General features: G+C 29.3%; 2 protein-coding genes, 1 long non-coding RNA gene and 1 pseudogene across 4 annotated transcripts; 1 reads left to right on the top strand and 3 right to left on the bottom strand.

Moving 5' to 3' along the window:
• Nucleotides 1-5,158: 5,158 nt before the first annotated feature.
• On the top strand, nucleotides 5,159-8,680 carry LOC132254219 (uncharacterized). Of its 2 annotated transcripts, XR_009466495.1 has the most exons (4): nucleotides 5,159-5,358; nucleotides 7,641-7,733; nucleotides 7,812-7,924; nucleotides 8,029-8,680. It is a non-coding gene; the product is annotated as an uncharacterized LOC132254219 (long non-coding RNA). The 2 variants fall into 2 exon arrangements; XR_009466492.1 differs by having other exon boundaries at nucleotides 7,641-7,924.
• A 6,497-nt stretch (nucleotides 8,681-15,177) lies between these two features.
• LOC100259451 (very-long-chain 3-oxoacyl-CoA reductase 1) lies at nucleotides 15,178-19,754 on the bottom strand. Its single transcript, XM_002281938.5, has 3 exons — nucleotides 18,894-19,754; nucleotides 18,581-18,650; nucleotides 15,178-15,567 (listed from the first exon to the last, which is right to left on the bottom strand). Exons 1-3 carry the CDS (start codon nucleotides 19,508-19,510, stop codon nucleotides 15,295-15,297), a joined length of 960 nt encoding a protein of 319 aa, XP_002281974.1. The 5' UTR covers nucleotides 19,511-19,754; the 3' UTR covers nucleotides 15,178-15,294.
• Nucleotides 19,755-23,630: 3,876 nt separating this feature from the next.
• Nucleotides 23,631-24,462, bottom strand: LOC100264624 (small ribosomal subunit protein eS6-like; annotated as a pseudogene).
• Nucleotides 24,463-24,490: 28 nt separating this feature from the next.
• On the bottom strand, nucleotides 24,491-25,177 carry LOC104879555 (phosphatidylinositol 3,4,5-trisphosphate 3-phosphatase and protein-tyrosine-phosphatase PTEN2A-like). Its single transcript, XM_010652761.1, has one exon. The coding sequence runs from the start codon at nucleotides 25,175-25,177 to the stop codon at nucleotides 24,491-24,493; it is 687 nt and encodes a 228-aa protein (XP_010651063.1).
• Between the last annotated feature and the right edge of the window lie 346 nt (nucleotides 25,178-25,523).

Below are 25,523 nucleotides of genomic sequence, written 5' to 3'. Positions count from 1 at the left end.
AAAATCAATTTTTTAAAGTCCGTGGGCTTTGAAAATGAGCCAAGGAGGGTGGCCATGCAAACTGGAATTGTGCACATGGGCCCGATCATAGTTGGACTCAACCTCTTTCAAAGAGCCCATAATACCACCCCAACAAGCCATCTGAAGGAATGCTGCTGCACCATGTGATAATTTCCAGCAATTCCTCTAATTTTTTGTGCCTACCTCCATATACATGGTCAAACCTCCTTCCACCATACCAATCTTACTCTTCAGCTTATCACTAACCTCCAATTCAATATTATTCCCTTCAATCAGTCTTGGGTTTTCAGTTCTGGACACTCGAAGCCGACTTGGAGTACGTCGCTCGCATCGTCTCCTTCATCAAATCACACTCCAACTCCACTTTCTCTTCATAGATGGCATCTGCATTTTCCGATGTCGACACCGTGCCATCTTCACTATCACAACTAGATTTCGAATCCAAATTTGAAGACGGAAGGACATTCCTGATCCCTCTGCATCCTCTGGTGACTTGACACATCCTTGTTCATCATAAGCAAGGGAAACGACATCACCGTCCGACATAATGTACCCATCAAAGCCCCACTGTCAATCTCAAGCCAAACGTTCTAAAATCTGAAGACTGTGACACCATAGCTGGTGTTCCGAGAAGTCTGTCATCATCATTTGCCCTTCTCTGTGGTCGGTTGTGATAAACGGAGTCGTGGTCATCGACGGTGATCGCCTTTGTGCAAGGCTCGTTGGAGCTTGTGTTCTTCGGAGACCCCGGATCACACGTGTCGAGAGTCACCTACTAGCTATCAAGGTCAAAAGTGGCGTTGTCGGTGACGCTCTAGTCTCGATTGCTCCAGTCATGGGTGGAATAATTCAGAAAACGGGTAAAGGATGAGCTGAAGATGGTGGGTAAGGTGATGGGTTCGATGGGTATGAAGGTTAGGATATGGTGATTTGTAGGATGAGGACTTGTGGTGGAATGACAATTGGAGGTATGAGTATGGAAATGGGTGTGATGGATGTTATATTTATATAAATATATATATATATTGTTGGTTAAAAAATAAAGTGTAAGAAGAGTTACACTTTTGAAAAATAACTTTTGAAAATAAAGTGTAAGAAGGGTTACACTTTTAATGTGTGAATTAAACACATGATTAAGTTTTGAAATGTTACAAAACTTGAAAGGTTAAGGAAGACAATGAGTCTTCTCATCTTTGTAACTTTATAAAACTTAAGAGGTTAAGTGTAAGAGAGTTACACATTTGAGTTTAAATCATGTTTAATGTGTGAATTAAACATATGATTTAATTTTTGAATGTTACAAAGATGAAGAGATTGAAGAAAACAATGAGTTTTTTCTCATCCTTGTAACCATTTTTCAACCCTAAGAGTGCTATATATGACTTTTCTTCTTTTTGAAATCTTATGCAGAAAAGTGAAAAGGCTTGATCAATCCCAAGACTATTTCCATTAGTTCCCTAAAGATTTGTAGTGGTGGGAGGAAATAGAGTCTTTGGACAAAGTTCCAAGAACTTGTTTGAGCCTTTCTTGTGTTCTTCTTCTTCTTGTTCTTTTTTGTAACTTTGAGAGTTTTATTGTATCAAGAGAGTGTTTGAGAGTGTTTCTTTTCTCCATTGTATCCAAAGATTTTTAATATCAATCAAAGACTCTATTCTTCAATGGAAGGAGAGACTATCAAGATTATGAACCAAGACCTTGTGAGGTTGGATCATTTTGATGGTTCCAATTTCACTAGGTGGCAAGACAAGGTGAGATTCCTTTTCACAGCACTCAAGATTTTCTACATCCTTGATCCTACTTTGGCACCGTTACTAGAATTCCTATGAAGAAAAATGAGATATCTCCATATGAGTTATGGAAATGAAGGAAGCCTAATATAGGTTACTTCAAAGTGTGGGGGTGTCTTGCTTATTGCAAGAAAAGGAATCCACATAAAACAAAATTGGGTCCAAGAACCATTAAGTGTGCATTTATAGGCTATGCCTCAAATAGCAAAGCTTATAGGCTATTAGACTTGGAGTCTAATGTGATAATTGAATCAAAAGAGGTGGAGTTCTTTGAGAATTTGTTGAGTGATAGCAATTCTCAAGTACCTACTAGTGTTGGAGAGTCTCTAGAAGAGACATCTTCAAAGGCTGTTGAGCAACCCATTGTGCCTCGGAAAAACCAAAGAGCTAGAAAAGAGAAAGTGTTGGGATCGGATGAGATTGACTCTCAAAGAATTTCCTTTTACTTAGTAGAAGGAAATAGAGAAGATATTATAAGAAAAATTCCTATAGTACTTCAAATAGAGGAGGATCCCAAAACATACAAAGAAGTTATGGCTTCTAGAGATGTTGCTTTTTGGAAAGAGGCTATCAATGATGAAATGGATTCAATTATGTCCAACCAAACATGGGAATTGGTAGACCTTCCACCAGGATCTAAACCAATAGGGTGCAAGTGGGTATTTCGAAGGAAATATCACACCGATGGCATAATTCAAACCTTTAGGGATTAGTAGCTAAGGGGTTTAAACAAAGAGAAGGTATTGATTATTTTGATACCTATGCGCCGGTGGCTAGAACAACATCGATTAGGATATTGTTTTCTTTGGCATCAATTCATAATCTATTTGTTCATCAAATGGATGTCAAACGACATTCTTGAATGGGGATCTCAATGAGGAGGTCTACATGGAACAACCGGAAGGTTTTGTTCTACTGGGGAATGAAAACAAAGTGTGTAAGCTTGTCAAATCATTATATGGCTTAAAACAAGCTCCCAAACAATGGCACGAAAAATTTGATCATGTTATTCTTTCGGATGGATTTAGACACAACAATGTGCACAAGTGCTTATATTCTAAGACTCACTACAAAAAAATAGATTTTTAATGACGAATCTTTAGTCACGGCCACAAATATTGTGACCAAAGATATTATTTTGTCACGGCCAGGGTAAGGCTGTGACTAAATGTGTTAATCAAATTTGAAAAAAAAAAAAAACATGTTTAGTCACGGTGATTTTATCAACCGTCACCAAAAGGATTGATAAGAGGTATTTTAGTCACGGATTTATTTAAAACCGTGACTATTTGTAAAATTCTGGAGGGAAATTTTGGCGCCTATAACTTTAGTCACGGTTATTTTATCATCCGTGACCAAAAGTGTAATGAAAAGATGTTTTAGTCACAGATTTTTGTGAAACCGTCACTAAATAGATATTTTGTGACTTTTAGTCACACCATTGATTGACCGTGACTGTATGAGAACCTATTGTCACGAATTTCGTTTGACCGTGACCAATGCATAGAGGTTTTTTTTTTAATATTTTGAACCTATGGTCATGGGGTTCACACAATCATGACCAAAGTCTATTATTTATTTTAAACAATTTTTGGGTTACCTATTATAATTTTTTAGAAAATCTTTTATATATATATATATATATATATATCATAAATAGAAATTATTATTAATAGTAAGAGTTCTTATTAATTATAAAAAGTTTAAAATTATATTACTTTTTTTTTTTTTAAGTTAAGAAACAAATTAGTGTGTTACCTATTTTTCTTTAGTTAAAATTATTTAATTTCCTTATTATGATTAATGTTTTAATAAGAAGCAAAATAAAGTTTAATATATTAGTTTAAAAATATGATGGTTCAATTTAATATTATTTGATACAAAGTTTAAATGCAAGTGAGTGAGCAAATTAAAAAATAATTTTGATTTTATATATGATAAATAATTCTTATTATATTTAAAGTATCAATAGTCATGATAACTAAATTTTACTATGAACAATTACTAGTAAAATTGTTTATAGTTTTATTTAATTTTCAATCATAAAATATTATTTAATCTTTATGATTTTTGCGATACAGAAACAATTTATAATTACAAAAATAACATTCTCTGTTTATGATTAAAAATAAAAGTTCTAAACTTTTATAATTCTTAAATTTGTAAAATTAACAAATTTATAAAGTTAAAATTCATGGAAAAATATTCTTAAATGCACCATTCTCTGTTTATGTTTATTATATTTAGTACCAAATGAAAGTTTGAAATTTTGTTGTCCAAATGTATGATGAAATTAAGCTACAAGCATATGGGATAAGGTAGAAATTAATATCATCAAATATGAAAAATGATACCATATGATAAAATAATAATAGATTGGTATAAGATATAAAGGGACACGTGGCTGAAAATAATGAAGACAAAGTAGGAGTAGGATGCACATGTAACATTTCCTAGCACCTAAGGCCCACAAAAATACCAATAAATTATAGTTTTATTTGTGAAGTATTTTTTATTTTTTTATTTTTATTTTTATTTATTTTTTATTTTATTTTTTATAACCGTGGATGTCCGGACCAGCTTAAGCGCATCTCGACTAATCCCACGGGACCCTGAAGTTAAGGACCGGGTAAACCTCCAATGGCCCTGAGGGGACTCGAATTGGTTTATTTGTGAAGCATTTTGACATTTTCATAAACAGTTATACAAAAAACAGTTTTTTAAAACATTTTTAAAAATTTGTTTGTCGATGTATTTTAAAATAAAAGTTGATTTAGAAACCTAAAATATTCTTAATATATATTTTTTATGTTTTTAAATATGTTTTAAAAAATAACTTTTATATGTTATATTTTATTTTTAATTATTCTTTTTATTTATATAAAATTTTTAAATTTTAAACTTGATAATTTTAAAACTTAAAAAACTTGATAAAACTTAATAAAAATTTTAAAATAACACTTTGAGTAAAACATTAAACTTTCAAAAATAATTTAAAATTTTAAAATAATTTAAAATTTTAAAAAAAATTTAAATTTTAAATTTTAAAAATAATTGTAAATTTAAAATTTTAAAATAATTGTAAATTTTAAAAACTTGATAATTTTAAAACTTGAAAAACTTTCAAAATTAATAGTTTTGAACAAAGAACAATAACAATAACAACAAAAAAATTTTAGGGTATAACAATAAAATTAAATTAATTTTTTTTGGGTATAACAATAACAATAAAAAAAAAGCCATGAGACATTTTTTTCTAATTGAAAAATGTCTTTCTTTTAACCATGTGGGTATAACCCACGGCCACATCACTTTCCTAATTGAATATAAAGCCTTTCTTTCTCTCTCATGCCAACCCATCTTCTCTTCTTCTCCAAAACCCACGACCATAAAACCCACAAAACCTACCCACAGCCCCCATTGCTTGGAGGAAGCTATTGCCGGAAAAAGCTTATGGAAGTCATGCCGAAGAAGCCCCATGGAAGCTATGGTCAGTAAAGCCGAAGCCACCTCCAAGAAACTCCCGTGAAAATCATCTCTCTAGGTTTTGGTGAGTTTTGGGAATTTTTTTTTTTTTTTTTGGGTTTTGTTAGTTGGTATTTTGGAAATATTTGTGATTAGGTTTGAGATTCCATTGTTATTGGGTTATTTCCATTGTTATTGGGTTTATTTTCATTGTTATAGGGTTTTGGTGCTTTTGGAAAAATTGAAAATGATATATATTGTGAGTGTTTGAAATGTTTTTATACATTAAATTCTATTAGAGTAATTCATTGTTCTTAGAATAATTAAATTTGAAATTCATAATATAATTAAATTTCTCTCTGATTTAACACTACAAAAACCACACTTAATAGCTTCCCTAATTTGGTATCCAAATAATATTTCCCAGCAATTGATTGGGCATGGTTTACTTCTTAATTTCCCTAATTTGGTACCCCTGCTGTAGCATGTAGTGGAAGTTCTTTTTGCTGTATTTACGATTTTTTTTTTCTTCCTAACTTGGAATTCTTGGTAGCTATGACTATGAACAATAATTATAAGAAAGGTTTGTGTGGGCTGAGGGCTGAGAGAGAGGCGGAGTGGGGCTTCCAAATGATGTAAACATCTAAGTTTTTTGTTTGTGTAAAGCTCATGAAGATTACTACTTAAATATAAAATCTGTTTGTGTATCTCTATTCTCTACAATATATCCTATATTTCTTAAATATAAAATTAATATCTATCCCAGATTACTACTTAAATCTTTTTATGGTATATTCAAGAAAGGAAAGATATAAATAATATTAATATTAATTGGAATTAAATTAGGATTACTATTGATTTAGTAATTGAAATCTTTTTTATTTTATTTTTCTTTATTCCTATAACCATAAAACATTCATTTTTATCTTATTACCATCTTATATTATTTAAATATAAAACTAATATCTTTATCATATATTATTTAAATGCAAAATTAATTAAATATAAAATTATATTCTATAATATTTAAATATAAAATTAATATATGGGTACACCTCATGACTGGATGTATCCCAAAGTAAGACTTTCTACCCATGTATTTATTTACTACTTAAATCTTTTTATGGTATATTCAAGAAAGGAAAGATATAAATAAGATTAATATTAATTGAAATTAAATTAGGATTACTATTGATTAAGTAATTGAAATCTTTTTTATTTTATTTTTCTTTATTCCTATAATCATAAAAACATTCATTTTTATCTCATTACCATCTTATATTATTTAAATAAAAAACTAATATCTTTATCATATATTATTTAAATGCAACATTAATTAAATATAAAATTATATTCTATAATATTTAAATATAAAATTAATATATAGGTACACCTCATGATAAGACTTTCTACCCATGTATTTATTTACTACTTAAATATTTTTATGGTATATTCAAGAAAGATTTATATTAATTGGAATTAAATTAGGATTACTATTGATTAAGTAATTGAAATCTTTTTTATTTTATTTTTCTTTATTCCTATAACCATAAAAACATTCATTTTTATCTCATTACCATCTTATATTATTTAAATATAAAACTAATATCTTTATCATATATTATTTAAATGCATTATGTTTCTTTTTATTATTACTCTTAATAGGTTCATCCTCTAGCAAAAAGAGGACACGTGACCTAACGCGTAACTTAGATTTACTTAGTATGAAACCCGGGGAAAAAAAAACTACACGATTCAATACCAGAGGGCAAGTTGTTTATGATGGAAAAGGGGAAAGATTGTCAAGCTATATGGGAACATTGTTGCGATCTCAATACAATGTACCCATCCAAGTTCAAGATTGGAATCATGTTAGTGAAGATGTGAAGGAAAAGATTTGGGCTTTAGTATTGGTATATGCTAGTTACTATTCAATCTAAATTGTAATGTTATTGTTTAAAAATGATACCTCTTATTTATACATGAGATTTTAATGCAATACAAGAAAAATATGAACTAGAATAAACATGTAAGAGCTACATTCTTCAATGTTGTGGAAATTTGTTTAGAAGCTATAGAAATAAAATGAAGGCCAAGTATTATAACCCTTATAATACAAATGAGGAGAGATTGTGCCATCGACCTCCACACTTATCAGATGATGATTGGAGTTGGCTCATCCACTTTTGGGGTACACCTAAGGCCAAGGTAAAGATAATGATCTTTTCTTGATAATGTATCTTATGATACTTATATTCACATAAAATGATATTTATTAGTTATATCTAACCTAATACTTCATGTATATAACTTTTATTATGTTTCTATTATCTATATAGGTGACTTGCTATTTTTTAATTGATGTAGGATATCTCAGACAAAAACAAGGCAAATAGGGCAAAGCAAGTGATAAAGCATACATCGGGATAAAAAATTTATGCTCAAATTCGATATGAACAGGTTGAAAATTTATTATTAATATGATTTGTTTGTACATAAATAATTCATCATAAATAACTCTATTGTTTTACTTGTAAGAATAAGCACAAAAGAAGGAGGATTGAAGTGAGCCCAATAGAATTGAGATGTTTGCCTTGACACACACAAGAAAAGATGGGACGCTTGTTGATGATCATTCTAAGGAGATTATGGTAATGAAGTAAATAAATTTTATATACTTGTATTTCAATCATAGCCACATACTAAATTATTTTAAAAGTCTAACAATTTTTAATTTTTTTTTTTATAATTCCAGGATCAATTTCAGCAATTACTATCCCAACCTAAGGGGACATCTTCTTCTACTTCTGCATCATCTAGAGCATCTACATCTGTAGCATTTACATATGTAGATGAGATATATACTTAAGTCATGGGTCCAGAGAGGCATGGTCGTGTTCGAGGGTATGGATTTGGTCCTACTCCTACCTCAATCTTTGGTTCTACTAGTAGAAGGCGATTAGGAGTTATTCTTTCAACACAAATTGAAAACGCCCAAGAGATGCTAATAGCTGCAAAACAAAAGTTTACAACTGCAACTGAAGAACTCTCAAATATGAAAGAGGAACTCTCACATGTGAAAGAAACATTTGAAGAAAGGTTGATAGAAGTTCAAAGGAAGACACGAGAAGAAGTGAAAGAAGAGTTTGAAGAAAAAATGATGGAAATGCAAAGAAAAATGCAAGCACAAATTCAAGAACAAATGATGCAACAATTTTAGCAAAAGCAGTAGAAATTTGAAGATTTTGCTACATCTTTATATGATAGATTCTCTTAACTTTTTTGAAAATTATGCTACTTATTTATATGATAGATTCTCCTAACTTTTTTTTGCTTTCTATGACTATTATGTAATGTTTGGTTGATTTGTTATATTATGTTAGAATGTGAAACTAAATTTGAATCTCTTTGTTATTTGTTTGTTTGGTTTGTGTTTTTTTTTTTCGTTATATTATGTTTTTTATTTATTTAATGACTTGTATTGATATATAAGTTTTTAACTAGCTTGGGATAATTGATTGTAATATATTGAAATTGTTTTAATTGCTTAATTGCATATACAGGTCTAAAATGGGTTTGTTTGGGTTTGTAACAGGTTTGGGAAATTTGAATTTATAAAAAATAATTTCCAAATATAACAAATTTTAGTCACGGCCACTAAAACATTGTGACTATAAGTGTACTTTTAGTCACGATCAATAATGAACCGTCACCAAAATTTGGGGTAGGGCGGCCATCCTTAGATTAATAGACCTAATAATTAGTCACGGTCACTTAATTATCGTGACCATATACTTATATTTAGTCACGGTTAGGGTATTTGACCGTGACCATAAGATTACATTTAGTCACGGTTAAGGCATTTGACCGTGACCATAAGATTACATTTAGTCACGGTTAGGGCATTTGACCGTGACCATAAGATTACATTTAGTCACGGTTAAGGCATTGACCGTGACCATAAGATTATATTTAGTCACGGTTAAGGCATTGACCGTGACCATAAGATTACATTTAGTCACGGTTAGGGCATTGACCGTGACCATAAGATTACATTTAGTCACGGTCATTTTTATTAACCGTGACTATAGACATACATTTAGTCACGGTTTATTACCTGACCGTGACTAAATCAACTTAATAAATAGCAAAGTATTCTTAACTTTTGGTCACAGCTTTTGGCTGGCCGTCACAAAAAAAGAAATCCTTATGGTCACGATCACTTAGAAAACCGTGACCAATACTTTTAGCTACGCCTGGTATTGTGACGCTCGGTCACGGTTTCATAAGACCGTGACCATAGGTTTTGGTCACGGATATGTAAGATTTGGTGACGGTTGGGAACCGTCACCAAAAACCCTATTTCTTGTAGTGACTTGTGAGTGCTTATATTCTAAGACTTGTGATGACTATATGGTTATAGTGTGTCTATATGTGGATGAAATACCCTTTGATGCAAATTATAAAAACAACAACTAGGACTTGGCCTGCAAAAAGGGGTCTACAATTATTTTTTTCAAACTTATAGAATATATAATAAATACTTTTTAAATACCTTAGCAAATTTTTTTTTTTGTTTCTTACTTACAAAATAATAAATATGTTGTACATTATTTCTTATATGTATTAAATAATTTTTAAATACCTCATAAAATATTATTATTATTATTTTTAACTTGCAAATTAGATACAAAGTGTTTATTATTTCTCATATTATTTCGAAAATAATGTAAACACTCACATGCTATACATACATACATACATATATATATATATATATATATATATATATATATATATGTATGTATATATTATTAATCAAGAAAATAATATTTCTAAAACTAATTTACCAACCTTCCAATAATTTTGAAAGTGTAAATAGGGTAATTTACAAAATTAAAGTCTTCAAGATATTCAAAATATCTCCATTCCAAAATTACCTAATTGTTCTCCACACTAATCCTAAATATTTTTAGATAAATATTTAAGTATTTAAAATTATTAAAATAAATTTTTTCTTATTAAAGCAATTCTTTAAAAGTAATAAGATAAAAATCATGAAATCTTCAAAACTATAATTACAACAAATATTTTTAAATTTAAAACTAATTGCATAATTTAAATTAATGATTTAAAAAAATAAAAATGTTACAAAAATAATTTTTTATTTATTTTTAATTCCATTTAAATATGATTTTTTCAATCTCTATCGATAACAATAAAATTATGTTTATAAAGGCAAAATAGTAAATATATATATTTCATTTAATTTACTTATAATGAACAATTCAAATATGATTGATTTTAATTTTATTCCTATGTGTTAATTTTTGTAAGGAATGTCTTAATGACATAGTTTGGTAAAAAACAAAAAAAAGAACTATCAATAATCGTCTTAATGTTAAGTTGTTTAAAAATAGTACAAAACCTATTAGGAGCCTTGTACACTCTTGTACACTTGACATATTTCCCTTGTACAGTTAGTGTAATATCCTTGTACTATAACACAAATTTCATATCCCTCTTAAGTTTTGTGTTCATGAAAGTATTGAAATTTTCATGTGAGAGTTAAACAAAGTGCATGATATAGGTGTACAATCCTTGGGTGACAAAGAAAATAAATGAGTGGTTCGATTGAAATCTTTCACAAATGGTAGTTTTGTATACTTTTGTATACTTAGTACATTCCCCTTGTACACTTAGTGTAATACCCTTGTACAGCGACACAAATTTCATATTCCTCCTAAGTTATGTATCCACGTAAGTGTATTTAATCATATTTCCAATGGTTTAGTTGAGAAAATGGTGGATGACTTAGGGTCAAAAAATTTTCCCCAAATATTATTATTAGGAAAGTAGTGGAATTTTCATGTGATAATTAAATAAAATGCATGACATAGGTGTATAATTCATGGGTGATAAGAAAAATAAAGGAATGATTTTGAATAAATTGAATATTTTATAAAATGTAGCCTTGTACACCTTTGTAAACTTAATACATTTTTTTTTGTATAGTTAATGTAATACCATTATACAGTGACACAATAAATGAATAAATAAAATTTAATTCTTTTTATTATTTTCATATAAAAAAATAGTACTAAACAAGGTTTTCAATTTTCATTTTTAAAAACAGTTTTCATTTTTTTCATTAAACATATTTTCAAAAAGAGACAACATGGAAAATAAAAATAATTTTTAAAACTAAAATAAAAAATAAAAACTAAAAAGTAGAAAAATATTTTAAAACCAAATTCAAACATAATCTACATAATTTTTAACTACTTGTTTTCATCTAAAATGAGTAAATATACTTTTCAACTATTTTATATTAGAAAAATTCAATCTCTACCATGTATTGATATAATCTACTTCTAAAATTAGGTCATACAAAAACATTTTTATTGAGTATTTAAAATAAAAACTCTTCATCCATCATTTTTCTTTTTTCTTTTTTCTTTTTTTTTTCTTCTTATTTTAATAAATTTTTAATTAATTCAAATCATTAAAAAAAAAAAAATCCTTAGTAAACAAATTTGCAACATTTCATATAACTTATTATTGAAAGTCATGTTCAAAAAGTTATTAAAATAAGGAAGGAAGAAAATAAAATAAAAAATTAAAAATTTTATTTTATAATAATAAAAAAACTTTAAAATACTTTTTAGTATAAAAGAAAAGAAAATAGTGCATATATTTATTTTAAATAGTATTTCAATCATTAAATTATTTACTTCTAAAATGTAAAAGATAATATTTATTTATTTAAATTAACATTTTTTTAGAAATTATTTTCCAAAATAGTCTTTAAATCATTAATATAATTTTTTTATTTATAATTTAAAAATAGAAAATAATATTGATTTTTTAATTATTTATAAAAGAGTTTAAAAAATAATGATAAATCCAAAAATGGTTTAATAAGAGAGAATTTGATGGTAGTGGCATGTGAAGAATGGTAGAATAAAGACAACAATGAATCAAAATAATATTTTTGTCCATTACTATCTCATATCCTTATAATCAATTATGGGTGATTGAACAACCTTATCTTAATTATTAAGTCCAATTGGGCTGAAAACACAATTCTCCCAATAAGAAAACCATTTTATATATAGAAATGACGATTCTCCTTAACAAAGAGTCTATTTTATAAAAATCTATTATTAATTTTAATTGTTATCTCTTCTTATAAAAGAAAATAACCATAATTATTGTGTTTGAAGAGTAACGGGTTATAAAATACAAATTTCAAGCATCCATCTAGATTAATTAAGATTTCATACACTTTTTGGTTACATGTATTATTTTTGACTATTTTGGTATTATTTTTTAATGATATTGATACTATCTTTGATCATCTTAAATATTATCTTTGACCTATGAGTGCATGAAAATTTAATTATTTTTAGAGTCTTAATTTTATGATTATTTTTAAATTAGTGTGTGGAAACTTACTTTTTTTTTTCTTTAAAGTTAATGATTTTGGGGAAAATGTATTTTGACTCAATAATTTGAAAAAAAATATAAAAAAAGAAACCTCAACTTTTATAAATAAGTTTTATCTATATTCATGGGTTTTTTCATAAGTCAAATAATTATTTCCTGAAAGAAACACTTTTGAAAATCACTGTCAAACGGGTTCTTAGTTATTAATGACTTTTTATTTTGTATTATATAAATTCTCTCATATTTTCATTTTTTTTTTAATAAATTGAATAAAAATTTTATTAGTTGACAACAACAACAAAATAAGATTTTTAAAAATTAAAAATACAATTAAAACTAAAATACATAAAAAAAAACCAAGAAACTTTGAAATTAAACAATAAAATATTTATCTATTGTATTTCTAATTCTTTCTTGATATTTATACATTCTACCAAAGTGCTTTAAATGAGTGAAATTCAATATTTTATTTTTATAGTTTAAGTTTTAAAGGGTTTTTTTCTTTTAGTTTTAACTATAGTTTTAATTTTTAATTTTTTTTTATTTTAATAATCTCAAATTAGTTCTCATGGTAAAAATAAAAAATAAAAAATGTTAATTGGTATTATTAATATCAATTATTTAAGTTATGAAAAAATGTATGTATTTTAGAAGATTTTTACATAGATGAAGATCAAATCGACTTATAAAAATTGAAGTCCTTTTTTCTATATTTTTTCAAATAAGTAACTCAAAACCTAATTTTCTAGTAAAAATAAAATATTTATTTCCATTCCCTATTTTCATGTATTATAGTACAAGATTATTAACAAATTTTTTTATGAATATTAAAGGATATTATCAATCAAATGATGTTATGGATATATGTTTCTAGGAGATATTTGTTTTTATTATCAAAATTTGATTTTATTTGTTTGTATCCTTGACAAGAAGATGGATATGTAATCATGGAATAAATTATGTAATCATAATAATAACTTTAACATGAAAGGTAAATACTCTTAAAAGGAAAATAATATTAAGCATATGATAAAATATAATAGTTTTACATTTCAAAAGAGAATGATATTAAAATTTTACATAAAGTGTAAGTAATTTATCTTAAAAAAGATAATGATATTAAAATCGGTTTAATTTTTTTTTTTAAATAAGATAAGTTGATATAAGAATCCTTACATTTCAAATATAAATTATTATTTTTAAAATAAAAAATAAAAAATATCAATCCGTCAGTGTTTTCCAAATTTGCATAAAAAAATCCACGAATGTGTCGTGGAAATCTCTAGTCGGATGTCATCACCAGCATAACTTAAAAAAGAAAAAAATATATATTATTTTGCTGTGGGATAAACGGATGGTCCATCGGGATTGGGGAAGTAGGTGGTGCATGCGTGTTTTTTTTTTTCTTTTTTATCTTCCTTTCAAACCCGAATGCTGAGGTGGCAGGCACACGTCAAGAGAGGGAATTCATGTTCTGAAACTCAGATGAAAGCTCCTTGCATGCTTATGTAAGTAGAATCACACAAGAGAAAGAGACGAACTGTTTGCAGTGATGGCTGCTCCTAAGATCTCATCGCTGCTCTCTCGCTCTTTCACTTCTTCTTCTTTTTCTTCTTCTTCTGCTATGTTTTCTTCTATAGGTACTTGGGTTCTCTCTTTGCTTCTCCTCAAATCACTGCACGTTCAACTTTGAAGTGAGTCATTTAATTCATGAAGTTTGATGAAATTTTATCAGGCAGGCAACAAATTCGAACATAATGTTTGATTATATATTGTGTTTTATTTATGTTAATATTTATTTTATTTTTATAATACTTATATTTCTTTTATATTATGATAAAGTCTTTCATGTAATTTTATTCTCTTTTTTGTTTTTAATTTTTTTTAAATAGTTTTTACTTTTCTTAAAAACTTTTGAAAATACCAAATTAATGTTTTCTCTTTTTACATTTTCTGAAAGGAAACTATCCAAACATATTTTTAGACTTAATTTATATTTTCTTTAAACAAAAAAAATAATAATCTAAACAAACAATACCTTAATTTCTAGCAATGCTAAGGAGTTGGATTTTTTTGAATACCCACACCACCTCTTTGATGGAAGGAATTAAGATAAATTTAAACCGGTTTGAAAATTATTTTAAGACACAAGACTAATTCGGAATAGATTTGAATATGATTTTGTTCCGTCCTACTCTACCCTAATTATATATAATATAAAATAATTTTTTTAATATATATAAAATATTATTTTTATAAAAAGAAATTATAAATTGTATTTATTTTTAACAAAATTCAATATTTTAACAATTGTTGAAGCAATCTCATTATCTTTCAATAAATTAAGTACTTCTACACTTCAGTTAAAACAGGAAAGAAAAATATTCAATGTAACAAACCAAAATCATTACTAAAACAGTTTTAAAGTTTATAAAAGAACATTTAAAATTCAAAAGGGAAATTATCAAATGAATTAAAAAAATAGAAAAAAACATTCTAGTAGTTTGTTTTCATATGATCAACACAGAAATCAATTCAAATGCAGCTGGTTTAAAGGAGGGATGCACACAACTCATGGGTTCTTTTGATTCACTACATTATTCTTGTAGGCTTTCACCAGTGCTCTCTTTCGCACCCCAAGAAAGTGTCGCAGGACACACCAATCCCATAATGCATTTGGTAGTAGACGTAGAAGGCACCACTGCACACAATGTGGCCAATAGGGCACGCATACATGCTCATATCCAAACCACCGTATGCTTGCCTTGCTGAATGTCTCTGGCGATGGAACGAAGAAGGAAGACCTCTTTATGAATGCCATCTTTGTTGCCACAAGTAATGGAAACTGAAAGGGCACAAGACGGAAACATTAAACTTAATATAAAATCTAGAATCAAAGGGATAAGGGGGAAGGAAAATAAAAGAAGAGTAAATGTAACACCCCAAAATAAATTTTAGGGGCAAAATAGTAAATTAAAAATTAATTAATTAATAATTAAACTCATTAAAGGTAAAAGAGTCCTTTTATAATTAAAAATCCTAGGTATAAATTAGATTTTCCTCTTATATTCTTTATTCAGAAAACTCTATTAACAAAAAATTAGAGAATTGGAGAACGTAGGGTTAAAGGTTTAAAAGTCTAGAGTTTGAAGTCCAGATTTTTTCAAGTAAGATTCTAACCCTAGTTAATATATTATATTCGTTAGTTAGTTTTGAACATATTAGATATTCTTTAGAAAATTTTAATTTAGATTATGGTTAGTTTAGTTAATTTATTTTAAGATCAAAAGATTGAAATTATGAATATAGGTTGTTTCATCGACGAAAGTAGGGAAATTCGAAATTTTTTTAGATGAATAGATCTAAACAATGAAATTTTAAATGAGTAAATAAATCTATGATTATACGTGACTTAAGGGATTGGAAAATAATAAGAAAAAGAATTGCATGTTTCTAGATTTTGAATTTGAGGCACTAAAGAAAGAAAAAAAAATAATATGTAATCATGAGAGGCAAAGGGTGGTAATGAAATAAATTAAAATGGAATAAATTAAAATAATAATAATGAGTAGAATTGGTGGGGCTGTTGGAGTTGTTAAAAGTACATATGGTATTTTGTTAAATAAAAGGGGACATTAGGATTAATAAGATTAATGGTAATAAAAATAATAATAGTTGAGATTAATAAGAATAATGATAATAATAATAATAGTAAGAATTGTGTGATTTGGATGCTTCTGAGTGACTTACAGTAAGGTTGTTTGGATGTTACGGGGTATCAAAAAAAAGAAATAGTAATAATAATAGTAATTTTTTAATAAAAGATTTAATTTAGTTTAAGTATACAAAATAAATAAATGGTTGAATAAAATTTGGAAGAAATATGAGTTTAATTAAAAATTTGTAAATTCATTAAATTATATTATTATTGTTTAAGAAGTTGAAAATAATATTGGATAGTAATAATATTAGCATGAAAAATTAATTAGGATCCCTAATACTAAATAAAATATTTTTAGGATTGTCAAATTTTTACCTTTAAATAATTGTGTATGATATTATGTTAGGTGAGGAGTAAATTCGTCAAGCTAAATACTTTAAGTTTTTGAGTGCTTCTTCAAGGTAAAGGAAATTAATACAGATTTTGCAAAAGAAAATAATATATATATATATATAAAAGCATGAATCAAATATATTTTTGTATGAAAAAATGTGTTATAATATTTATTTCGTTTATATTGAAATACTTGGGGATTTTCTGTTTTTGTAAGTTGGAAATAAATAAAATAAAGAATTTGGCTCTGATATGTTTGACCTTTGTTAACGAGATATAATAGTTGACTTTTTGTCACTTGTCAACGAGATATAATAGTTGACCTTTACATTTTCATGATGGGAAATGTAATTGATTTAAACGTTAGCCTTTAGGGGTTTGGTTAAAGGTTACTAATACTAGTAGTGTTTGGTTCTGTCCACCTTAAAAGAAACATTTGAGGTTAGCCACCTTTTTATAAAGTCTTACTTAAATGGACACTATTTGTTATTTAATAGCCAGAGTGAAAACAATTGAAATGTATTTTATTTGAAATGGATATGAAATGATTTTGATATATATATATGAAAATGTTTGGTTCAACACTTTAAAATGTATTAGCATATTTGTACTCAATGTTCTTATGAAAATGATTTTACACTAAATTTCCTATTTATAAGCATAATTGAAACTATTTGATCCATGAAACTGTATTAATATTCCTTATTGGACTTTGAGTTTATTCCTCTTTGTTGATAATTTTTTAGGTACTCTCAGTTCGGGTGAAGAGTGACGGTTAGGAGTGGAAATTGACTTGTTAGGATTTTTGCCAAAACTCTCTTTATTTTGAGCATTGTTAAATGTTAAAATTTATTTTCTATTGGAATTATTTGAGTTTTGAGTTATTTGGACAATAACACTTGGTTTGATGTGTTAGTTTCGAAAATTGTTATTTGGAGATTTTATAATTTTTGTTCTACTATTCTGAACATGATTTGGTAATTGGTAAATTTTCAGTTACAATATGAGTGTAATATATCTATAACTTTAGAATGTGTTAATATAATTTTTATAAAAATAAATAACGGGTTTTTAAAGTTTTTGACTCGGTGACACTTACACCACCCACTTAGGACCACATAATTTTAAAATGCATTTATGATATAAACTTATGTCTACAACTAGTGTGAAATATTATAATTATTCCTATATAGATAACAAATTTATATCATATCTATATTGTATTATATTAGATTGTAGAATTAGAATGTATTTAGGAGTGATTTTAAAAGATATTTATAACATTTCTAACACTTGAATGATAAAAAATTTCAAGTGTTAGAAATATTAAAAACGCTTTTTATAATTACCGTCAAATATTTTTTTATAATAATCCATGATATATAAATTGATATAAATTTTTTACCTTGACTAATATGAGATATCATAATTATCCTGTATAAATAGTAAATTTTTATCATATCCTAGTTGCAATATATTAGATTGCAGAGTTAAGTGGATGGTTTACCTCTTTGCATGACCAAATGAATAAATTCCAACATGAGGGCATGATCAAATGAACAAATTCCAACATGTGTTCCGACCAGGGCTACGTCTAACACCTTTTGTAATGGTTCCCCACCATTCCATATAAATTCTGTTCCTTTTTTCTCCTATGGGTCTGGACTCATATAGTTTAGTAGTGCATCTACATATGGATTTTTCTACCGAACCAACGTAGGATCTCACAATATAATATATATTATTGTAAATTCAAACTGTTTTCATTTCTTTCCCCTTTTTGGTCAAAGGAAGAATGTTATACCTGGCACTGAACATCGATTCCATATTGCTGGTACTCCAAATTAATAGATTTTGACAACATTGCCATGTACCTGTAAGAAACAAGAGAAACATCACCATGGGACCCTAGGCTCTGCCACAAGTTATGGGCCGAAAACCAGTTTTCGTGGTTCCCAGCTTGCATTTCTCTCTAACAAACACATAATCACAAGAGTGGAAGAAGGCAGGTAACTATTAAATTCCTATTCAACTCAACCCGGTAAAAGTTGAAAACTGAGCAACTTCATGACAAAATAGAAATTCAACTCAACCCAGTAAAAGTTCAAGCAACTTACGCTTTGGCTGCAACGTAAAGGGTGACTAATGGGTAAGATGGCAGCAGAACAGAACCCGAGCAAATGTTGATAATTGCCCCTTTTTTCTTCTCAAGCATGCCTGGAAGCACTGATCTGGTGACCCAAGTTGCTCCTTCTATATTCACTCTCATGACACTTCCCATCAACTCCAAGTCAACCTCATGAAAGAACCTAGCGTAAGGGTATGCCAAGCCCACATTATTAATCAAAACACCAACATCTGTTCCTTCTATTCCTTCCTTTATAAATGCCGCTATCTCCTCCCCGCTGAACTTTGCAAAGTCGATGACAATACTTTTAACTTCAACTTGTTCACCATGCCTTTCCCGTATCTCATTCGACACAGCTTTGAGTTTAGAAGGGTTTCGACCCACTAGCACCAAGCTGAGACCCTTTGATGCCAATTCAAAAGCCATGGCTTTGCCTATCCCATCAGTGGAGCCAGTGACGAGAGCCCACGAGCCATATTCTTTCAGATTCTTTGGAGGCCTTAAGAACATCGCCCACACCCATTTCACAAGACCAACGAGGGGTTTACAGAGAGCAATGAAGCCTACGATACTAGCTGCCATCAGAACAACATCAGGCAACTCCATCGTCGTAAGAAGCTGAGGAACGGTGGATCTTGGCCACGAAAATCAGCCTAGTGCCGCTCTTTATTAAGGAAGATGCCGTGTATCTACCACCTATTAATTTTTACTGTTGAGTGCTATTTACTTGTAAAAACTGCCATACTTCAATGATTTCACCAAAGTACTTGAAGAGCAAATGCCAAATAAGACAACCATCTTATAGAAATGACGATACCCCCGACAAAGAGTCTATTTTATAAAAATCCATTATTAATTTTAATTGTTATCTCTTCTTATAAAAGAAAATAACTATAATTAGGGTTGTTCTTTGGTACCACTATTTATTTTGGGGTACTATCCACATTTGACCCCAATAATAAAATGACATGTAAAATACATGTCATTAAAAAATTTATAAAAACTTATCAAATCCGTAAAGATGACCTAATAATCTCATGCATTTTTTTACATATTTAAATATTACAACTTTTTTTTTTATAATTTATTATTAAATATCAAATATAATTTTTTTTTAATAAACAATCTAACTCTATATAAAAAAAGAAAATCCTACCAACTACCCTTATACTCTCATTATTCATATATATACAAAAATGAATACTAATTTAATATGAAAATTAAATACTTTCAACTACCATATTACAAAATATGTGGGATGTGTTTTGATAAATCAAATTTGAAGATTAAGTTTGAAACTTTTTGATGGAGAAAAATTAAAATTTATATTCTATGAAGAAGACGAAGGATTTCAAATGATTATAAGTGTCAAATGTAATATTTGATATTTTTTATTTATTTAAATATAAATTTTGTAGGTAGAAATGTTATGTTAAATAACAAATATGTAATGATTTATAAAATTTAAATTTTATAATTTTTTATGAGTTTATTATTAATCAAATTAAGATAATTTAATCTTTTGTTATCAAATTGTTATTAATATTTTTATATCATTTTTTTTTGTATATTCATAGATTAAATTTGAAAATGAAGTTTTATGTCTTAAAGAAGACATTATACAAAGGACGTCGAGTGGTTACAAGTGTTAAAAGGTAACATTTGATATATATATTTTTTCATTTAAATATAAATGTTGTAGGTGGAAATGTCATGTTAAATGACATTTAAATATGTAATGATTTATAATATTTAGATTTTTGAATTTCTTTTATGAGTTATTATTAATCAAATTGAGACCATTTAGTCACTTTTTATGAAATTGTCATCAATATTTTTATATTATTATTTTGTGTATTCGTATATTAAATTTGAAGATAAAGTTTTATATATCTTGAAGAAGGAAAACAATAAATTTTGTCTCTTGGGAAGATATTATATGAAAGATTCCAACTGATTACAAGGGTTAAAGGTAAAATTTGATTTTTTTTTAATTCAAATATAAATTTTGTAGGTGGAAATGTCATGTTAAAGAGGATATAAATAATGTGAGAAGAGTGACAAACAATGTGAAAAGAGGGTACAAATAATGTAAAAAATAGTACAAACATTGTGAGATAAGATATGAATATTGTGAGATGGTGTATGAACATTATAAGAGAGAGTACGAACAATGTAAAATAAAGTATGAACATTGTGAGAGAGGGTATGAAAATTGTGAGAGAGGATACGAATAATGTGAGAGTGGGTACAAACATTGTGAGATATGGTACAAACTTTGTGAAATGAGGTATAAACATTGTGAGAGAGGGTACAAACATTGTGAGATGATAGACGAACAATGTGAGAAAATGTACAAATATTGTGAAAAATGATATGAACATTGTGAGAGGGGGTACGTACTTTGTGAAAAGGAGTACGAATATTGTGAGAGAGAGTACGAACTTTGTGAGATGAGGGTACGAACTTTGTGGGATGAGATACAAACATTATGAAATGATGTACGAAACATTGTGAGAGGGGGTACGAACATTGTGAGAGGGGTACAAACATTGTGAGATGGGGTACGAACATTGTAAGAATGAGTACGAACATTGTGAGAGGTGGTATGAATATTGTGAGAGATGATATGAACTTTGTGAGATGGGATACGAATTTTGTGAGAGGGGTTACAAACTTTGTGAGAGAAAGCATGAACATTGTGAGAGTGGGTACGAACATTGTGAGAGTGGGTACGAACTTTGTGAGAGAAGGTACGAACATTGTGAGATACAGTATGAACATTGTGATAGAGGGTACGGACATTGTGAGATGGGGTACAAACATTATGAGATGTGGTACGAACATTGTGAGATGGGGTACGAACATTGTAAGAAGGGGTACGAATATTGTGAGAGGTGGTATGAACATTGTGAGAGGGGGTACGAACTTTGTGAGAGATAGTATGAACTTTGTGATAGAATATATGAACTTTATGAGAGGTGATACGAACTTTGTGAGAGAGAGTATGAATTTTGTGATATGGGGTACAAACTTTGTGAGATGAGGTATGGACATTATGAGAGGTATAAAATGATATAAAAATATATTTTTTTTGAACCAAATTGATGACAAGTATGACTACATAATGTAATTTTCTAACTACTTTTTCTTTTATATTTCAGTTCCTTTATGTAATCTAAAATTTAAAAAATATAAATAATTTAGGGTACAAAAAATATGAGAACGGTACAAAAAAATGTGATAAATACATGCTTGGTACATTTATCACATTTTTCATATCATTTTTAGTTTTTTATTTTTTGAAATCACAAATTTATTTTTGAAAATACTATCATTAGTAATTCAAAAGAGTATTAGTAATTTATTTTATTGTAATTTTAATTTAAAAACCTTAAATTAAAAAAATGTAAAATTTGGAGAGTACGAAAAAGTTTAGTACGGTCTAATTACCTAAGCTTTACATATGATTATCAAAATGTTGAATTTTAATGCAAATACTCATTTCATATTAAAATATTACCATATTCATTTTTATGTCGAATTTAAATTTTTAATAATTTGTTAAAAATAAAATAATGTAGTTATGATATATGATGGATTTTTTTTGTTAATAAATATGTTTTTGTGGACTCCGCATTTCCGCTTATGCGCTTCCACTCAATGGTGAACTCACTTTTTATGTGAAAATGATTTATTTGTTAAGAAAATGACTTGGAGTCGCCACTTATTTTTGTTTTATTTTTAAAGGGTAAACAAAATAAAAAAGAAAACCCTAAGTGTGACTCCTTATTTGGAAAAGGTGATCTGTGAAAAACCAAATATGAGCTCGAGGGTCAAGTTACTTATTAGGAAGGTATGGTAAAAACCGTAGCACCCCTCTAAGTCCTTAAAAAAATGGGTCTCTACTAACAAAATGAAGTAATCATGACAATTGGTAAAGAAATCAATAGATACCTAGAACAATCATGCACATGTGAGAATTAAAATACTCAATAAAGAATGGCTAGACTGAGAGCAGATGCTGATCTTGACAATGAGTCATAATGCACTATCAAGAAATGGAGTTAGTGCACAATTAATTAACATAAAAAATATGGCTCACACGTCACTAAGTCGAATACGAAATCACCAATGACATACCTAACACTCCACTAAAGTTCATTTTTATTTTAAATAAAACTTCTTTGATGTTGGGTCCCCACCAAAGCCCATTTTATTTTGCATGAGTTAATTCCAACAACTCCATTATTCGGAATTACAAGATTAAATTCACGCTTATTTCAAAATATTTTTTTTTTAAAAAAAAAACAAAGAAAAATGTAAAAATTGTTTGCCAAAGAAAATGACAACATATGTTATTGAAAAATGGATTTTTGCGACCTAAAAAAAATCTAACGATGAAAATTTGAAAAGTTAAAATTATTTGAAGAATTTGGAAATTGGAAAACTATTTGAAAACTAGAATTTGAGGGATTATTTTAAAATCAAAGATGATGAAATAAAAAGAGAGGGCACGTGGTTACCAAGGCTGCATGTCAAAAGTGACCATGCAAACCATGCAAGAGTGGGTCCCCAAGGGTGCAACTGTTACCATCTTTATCCTTCAAATCTGATTCAATAAAGTTTGCAGATGCCTCGCTGGCAGTGATACCACAAGATAGGTCTGATGATGCAACTGGGATGCTAGTTTCAGAAATACCAGTATGCTCTTATCTCTCAGTTCTCAACATGGGAGAGAGCATGGCGAGACAAGGGGAGTTCCATAAAGTTTCCAGTCGAATGATGTATGAGCATTACCAGTTTCATGTTCTTCACAATGGTGTTCTCGCTGCTCCTTCAACCTGGTTGCAAGGAGCTTTTGGTACTCGGCTGCCTCTGACTTTGCCTTTGCAATCATTTTCTTCTTCTTTGCAACCCTTCGATGTTTTCTCTACAGAGTCAATGGGGTCACCAGCCTCTGAATCTCAGGGGCTTTAATGCATTTCTTCCCAGATTTTGTAGTGAAGGTGCGACAATATGTGTTGACGTACTTCCGAACATCATCCTCCTTAAAGAGGTTGAAGAGCTTCTGAATCTTAGAAGCTCTCTTTGGACCCCTCATCCTAGGTTTCTTTGTGTCGGTCAACCCAGGAAGATTGTTATCACCCTTCTTCACTATAATTGAGTTCAAAACAGAGAGGTCTTGGCTGACAATGCACTCACGAACAGTCTTTCTCCTTCGTTTCCATTACGTCTTCCACATTCACGAAAGCATGGGGTACCCCTATGAAGCAAAAGACTAACACGGCCAGGAGTCAGTACTCCCTACTTCATGGGAAGCCCTTGCTTGTCACAACCCCCCATGATCTTGAAAACATAGCCCTTGAACTCCTTACCCATTGCATCCCCACTGACCTCCTGTGAGATTCTCTTATCATAAAATGCTCAGAATTTCTGATCGTCATCAATCTCGAGCTTCTTTTGACATCCTGTAGTATGATTTGCGGTGTTGAACTTCATTTTGGATCACAGTCTCTGGCTTCCACTGTGAGAGTGAAAGAGAGAGAAACAGTGATCAGTTTTAGGATGGCTCAGGGTTATAACTCAGTTGGGGAGAACCATAACAATTATATTCTCTGTGATGTATGTCATATCCAAGCCAAATCCCTCCTCCTGATATCTTCGTTTATTTTGAGAGACCACATGACGAGCCTTGACTTGCACAACCTTCACTGCATTCTTAGATGAGTCAACTATTCCTTTTGTAAACATTCCAAATAAACTAGGTTGTGCCGTTGTTGAAGATCCATCAGGACCATCTTCAGATGTAGGAGTTTTTGGAGACAAGCGTGATCCAATCCCACTAATGAAACGTGCAAAGCTTGATTTAGCAGTAGTTCCAATTGGAGATTCGTTTTGTTCCCCTGCCAATGACTGAGGAATTTTCAAATTTTTGGCCCATGGTGATAGCTTAGATGGTGCATCATGTGCAGAATTATCTGGTCCAGAACCTATGGCAACAGAAAGTTGTACTTCTGGCACTTTAGGAGGAGACATATTTGATGAATCGACATATTCAAACTCCATGTCACCACCCACTTCACTATAAAACCGCTTTCTGTCTATGGCGTCAATTTCATCTTTAAAAATGATGCAAGGAGATTCCTCTTTATCAAGTTGAAAGGCATCGCAGACAAGTTTCACTCTATCCCCAATGAACATCTGGACAAATTGAGGGCCTGCCAGCTTCAGACAAATGGCATTCGTTTGAGCCGCACATGCATGGGCCATCAGATAAATCTGGTTGTGTCTACTGATGAGGGTTCACACCCATACCATGAGGATTGGCAACATTTAGAAAATTATTCTGAAACCCCATGCCGTTTCCTGACAAATTCATCATGGTGTTTTTACTTTTTACCCATTGGAACAAAAGAATTCATATGCAGATTCTGGTGAATATTCTACAACTTGTTGGATCCAACGTTGGCAACGGCAACAATCAGAATCTGGTTGCACTCATCCAGAAGCTGGGTACAATTACGAGTCGAATGTGGTCTTCTTGTCGACCTGGGATGTATTCTCTGGAGGATGGCCATGCATGGTTTCATTGAAGGAATGGAAAGGAATGCGAAGA

Source organism: Vitis vinifera, chromosome 1, assembly GCF_030704535.1.
Source record: "Vitis vinifera cultivar Pinot Noir 40024 chromosome 1, ASM3070453v1".
NCBI lineage: Eukaryota > Viridiplantae > Streptophyta > Magnoliopsida > Vitales > Vitaceae > Vitis > Vitis vinifera.
The sequence above is the reverse complement of the archived record's forward strand: the minus strand, read 5'-3'. Positions and strand labels throughout refer to the sequence as shown.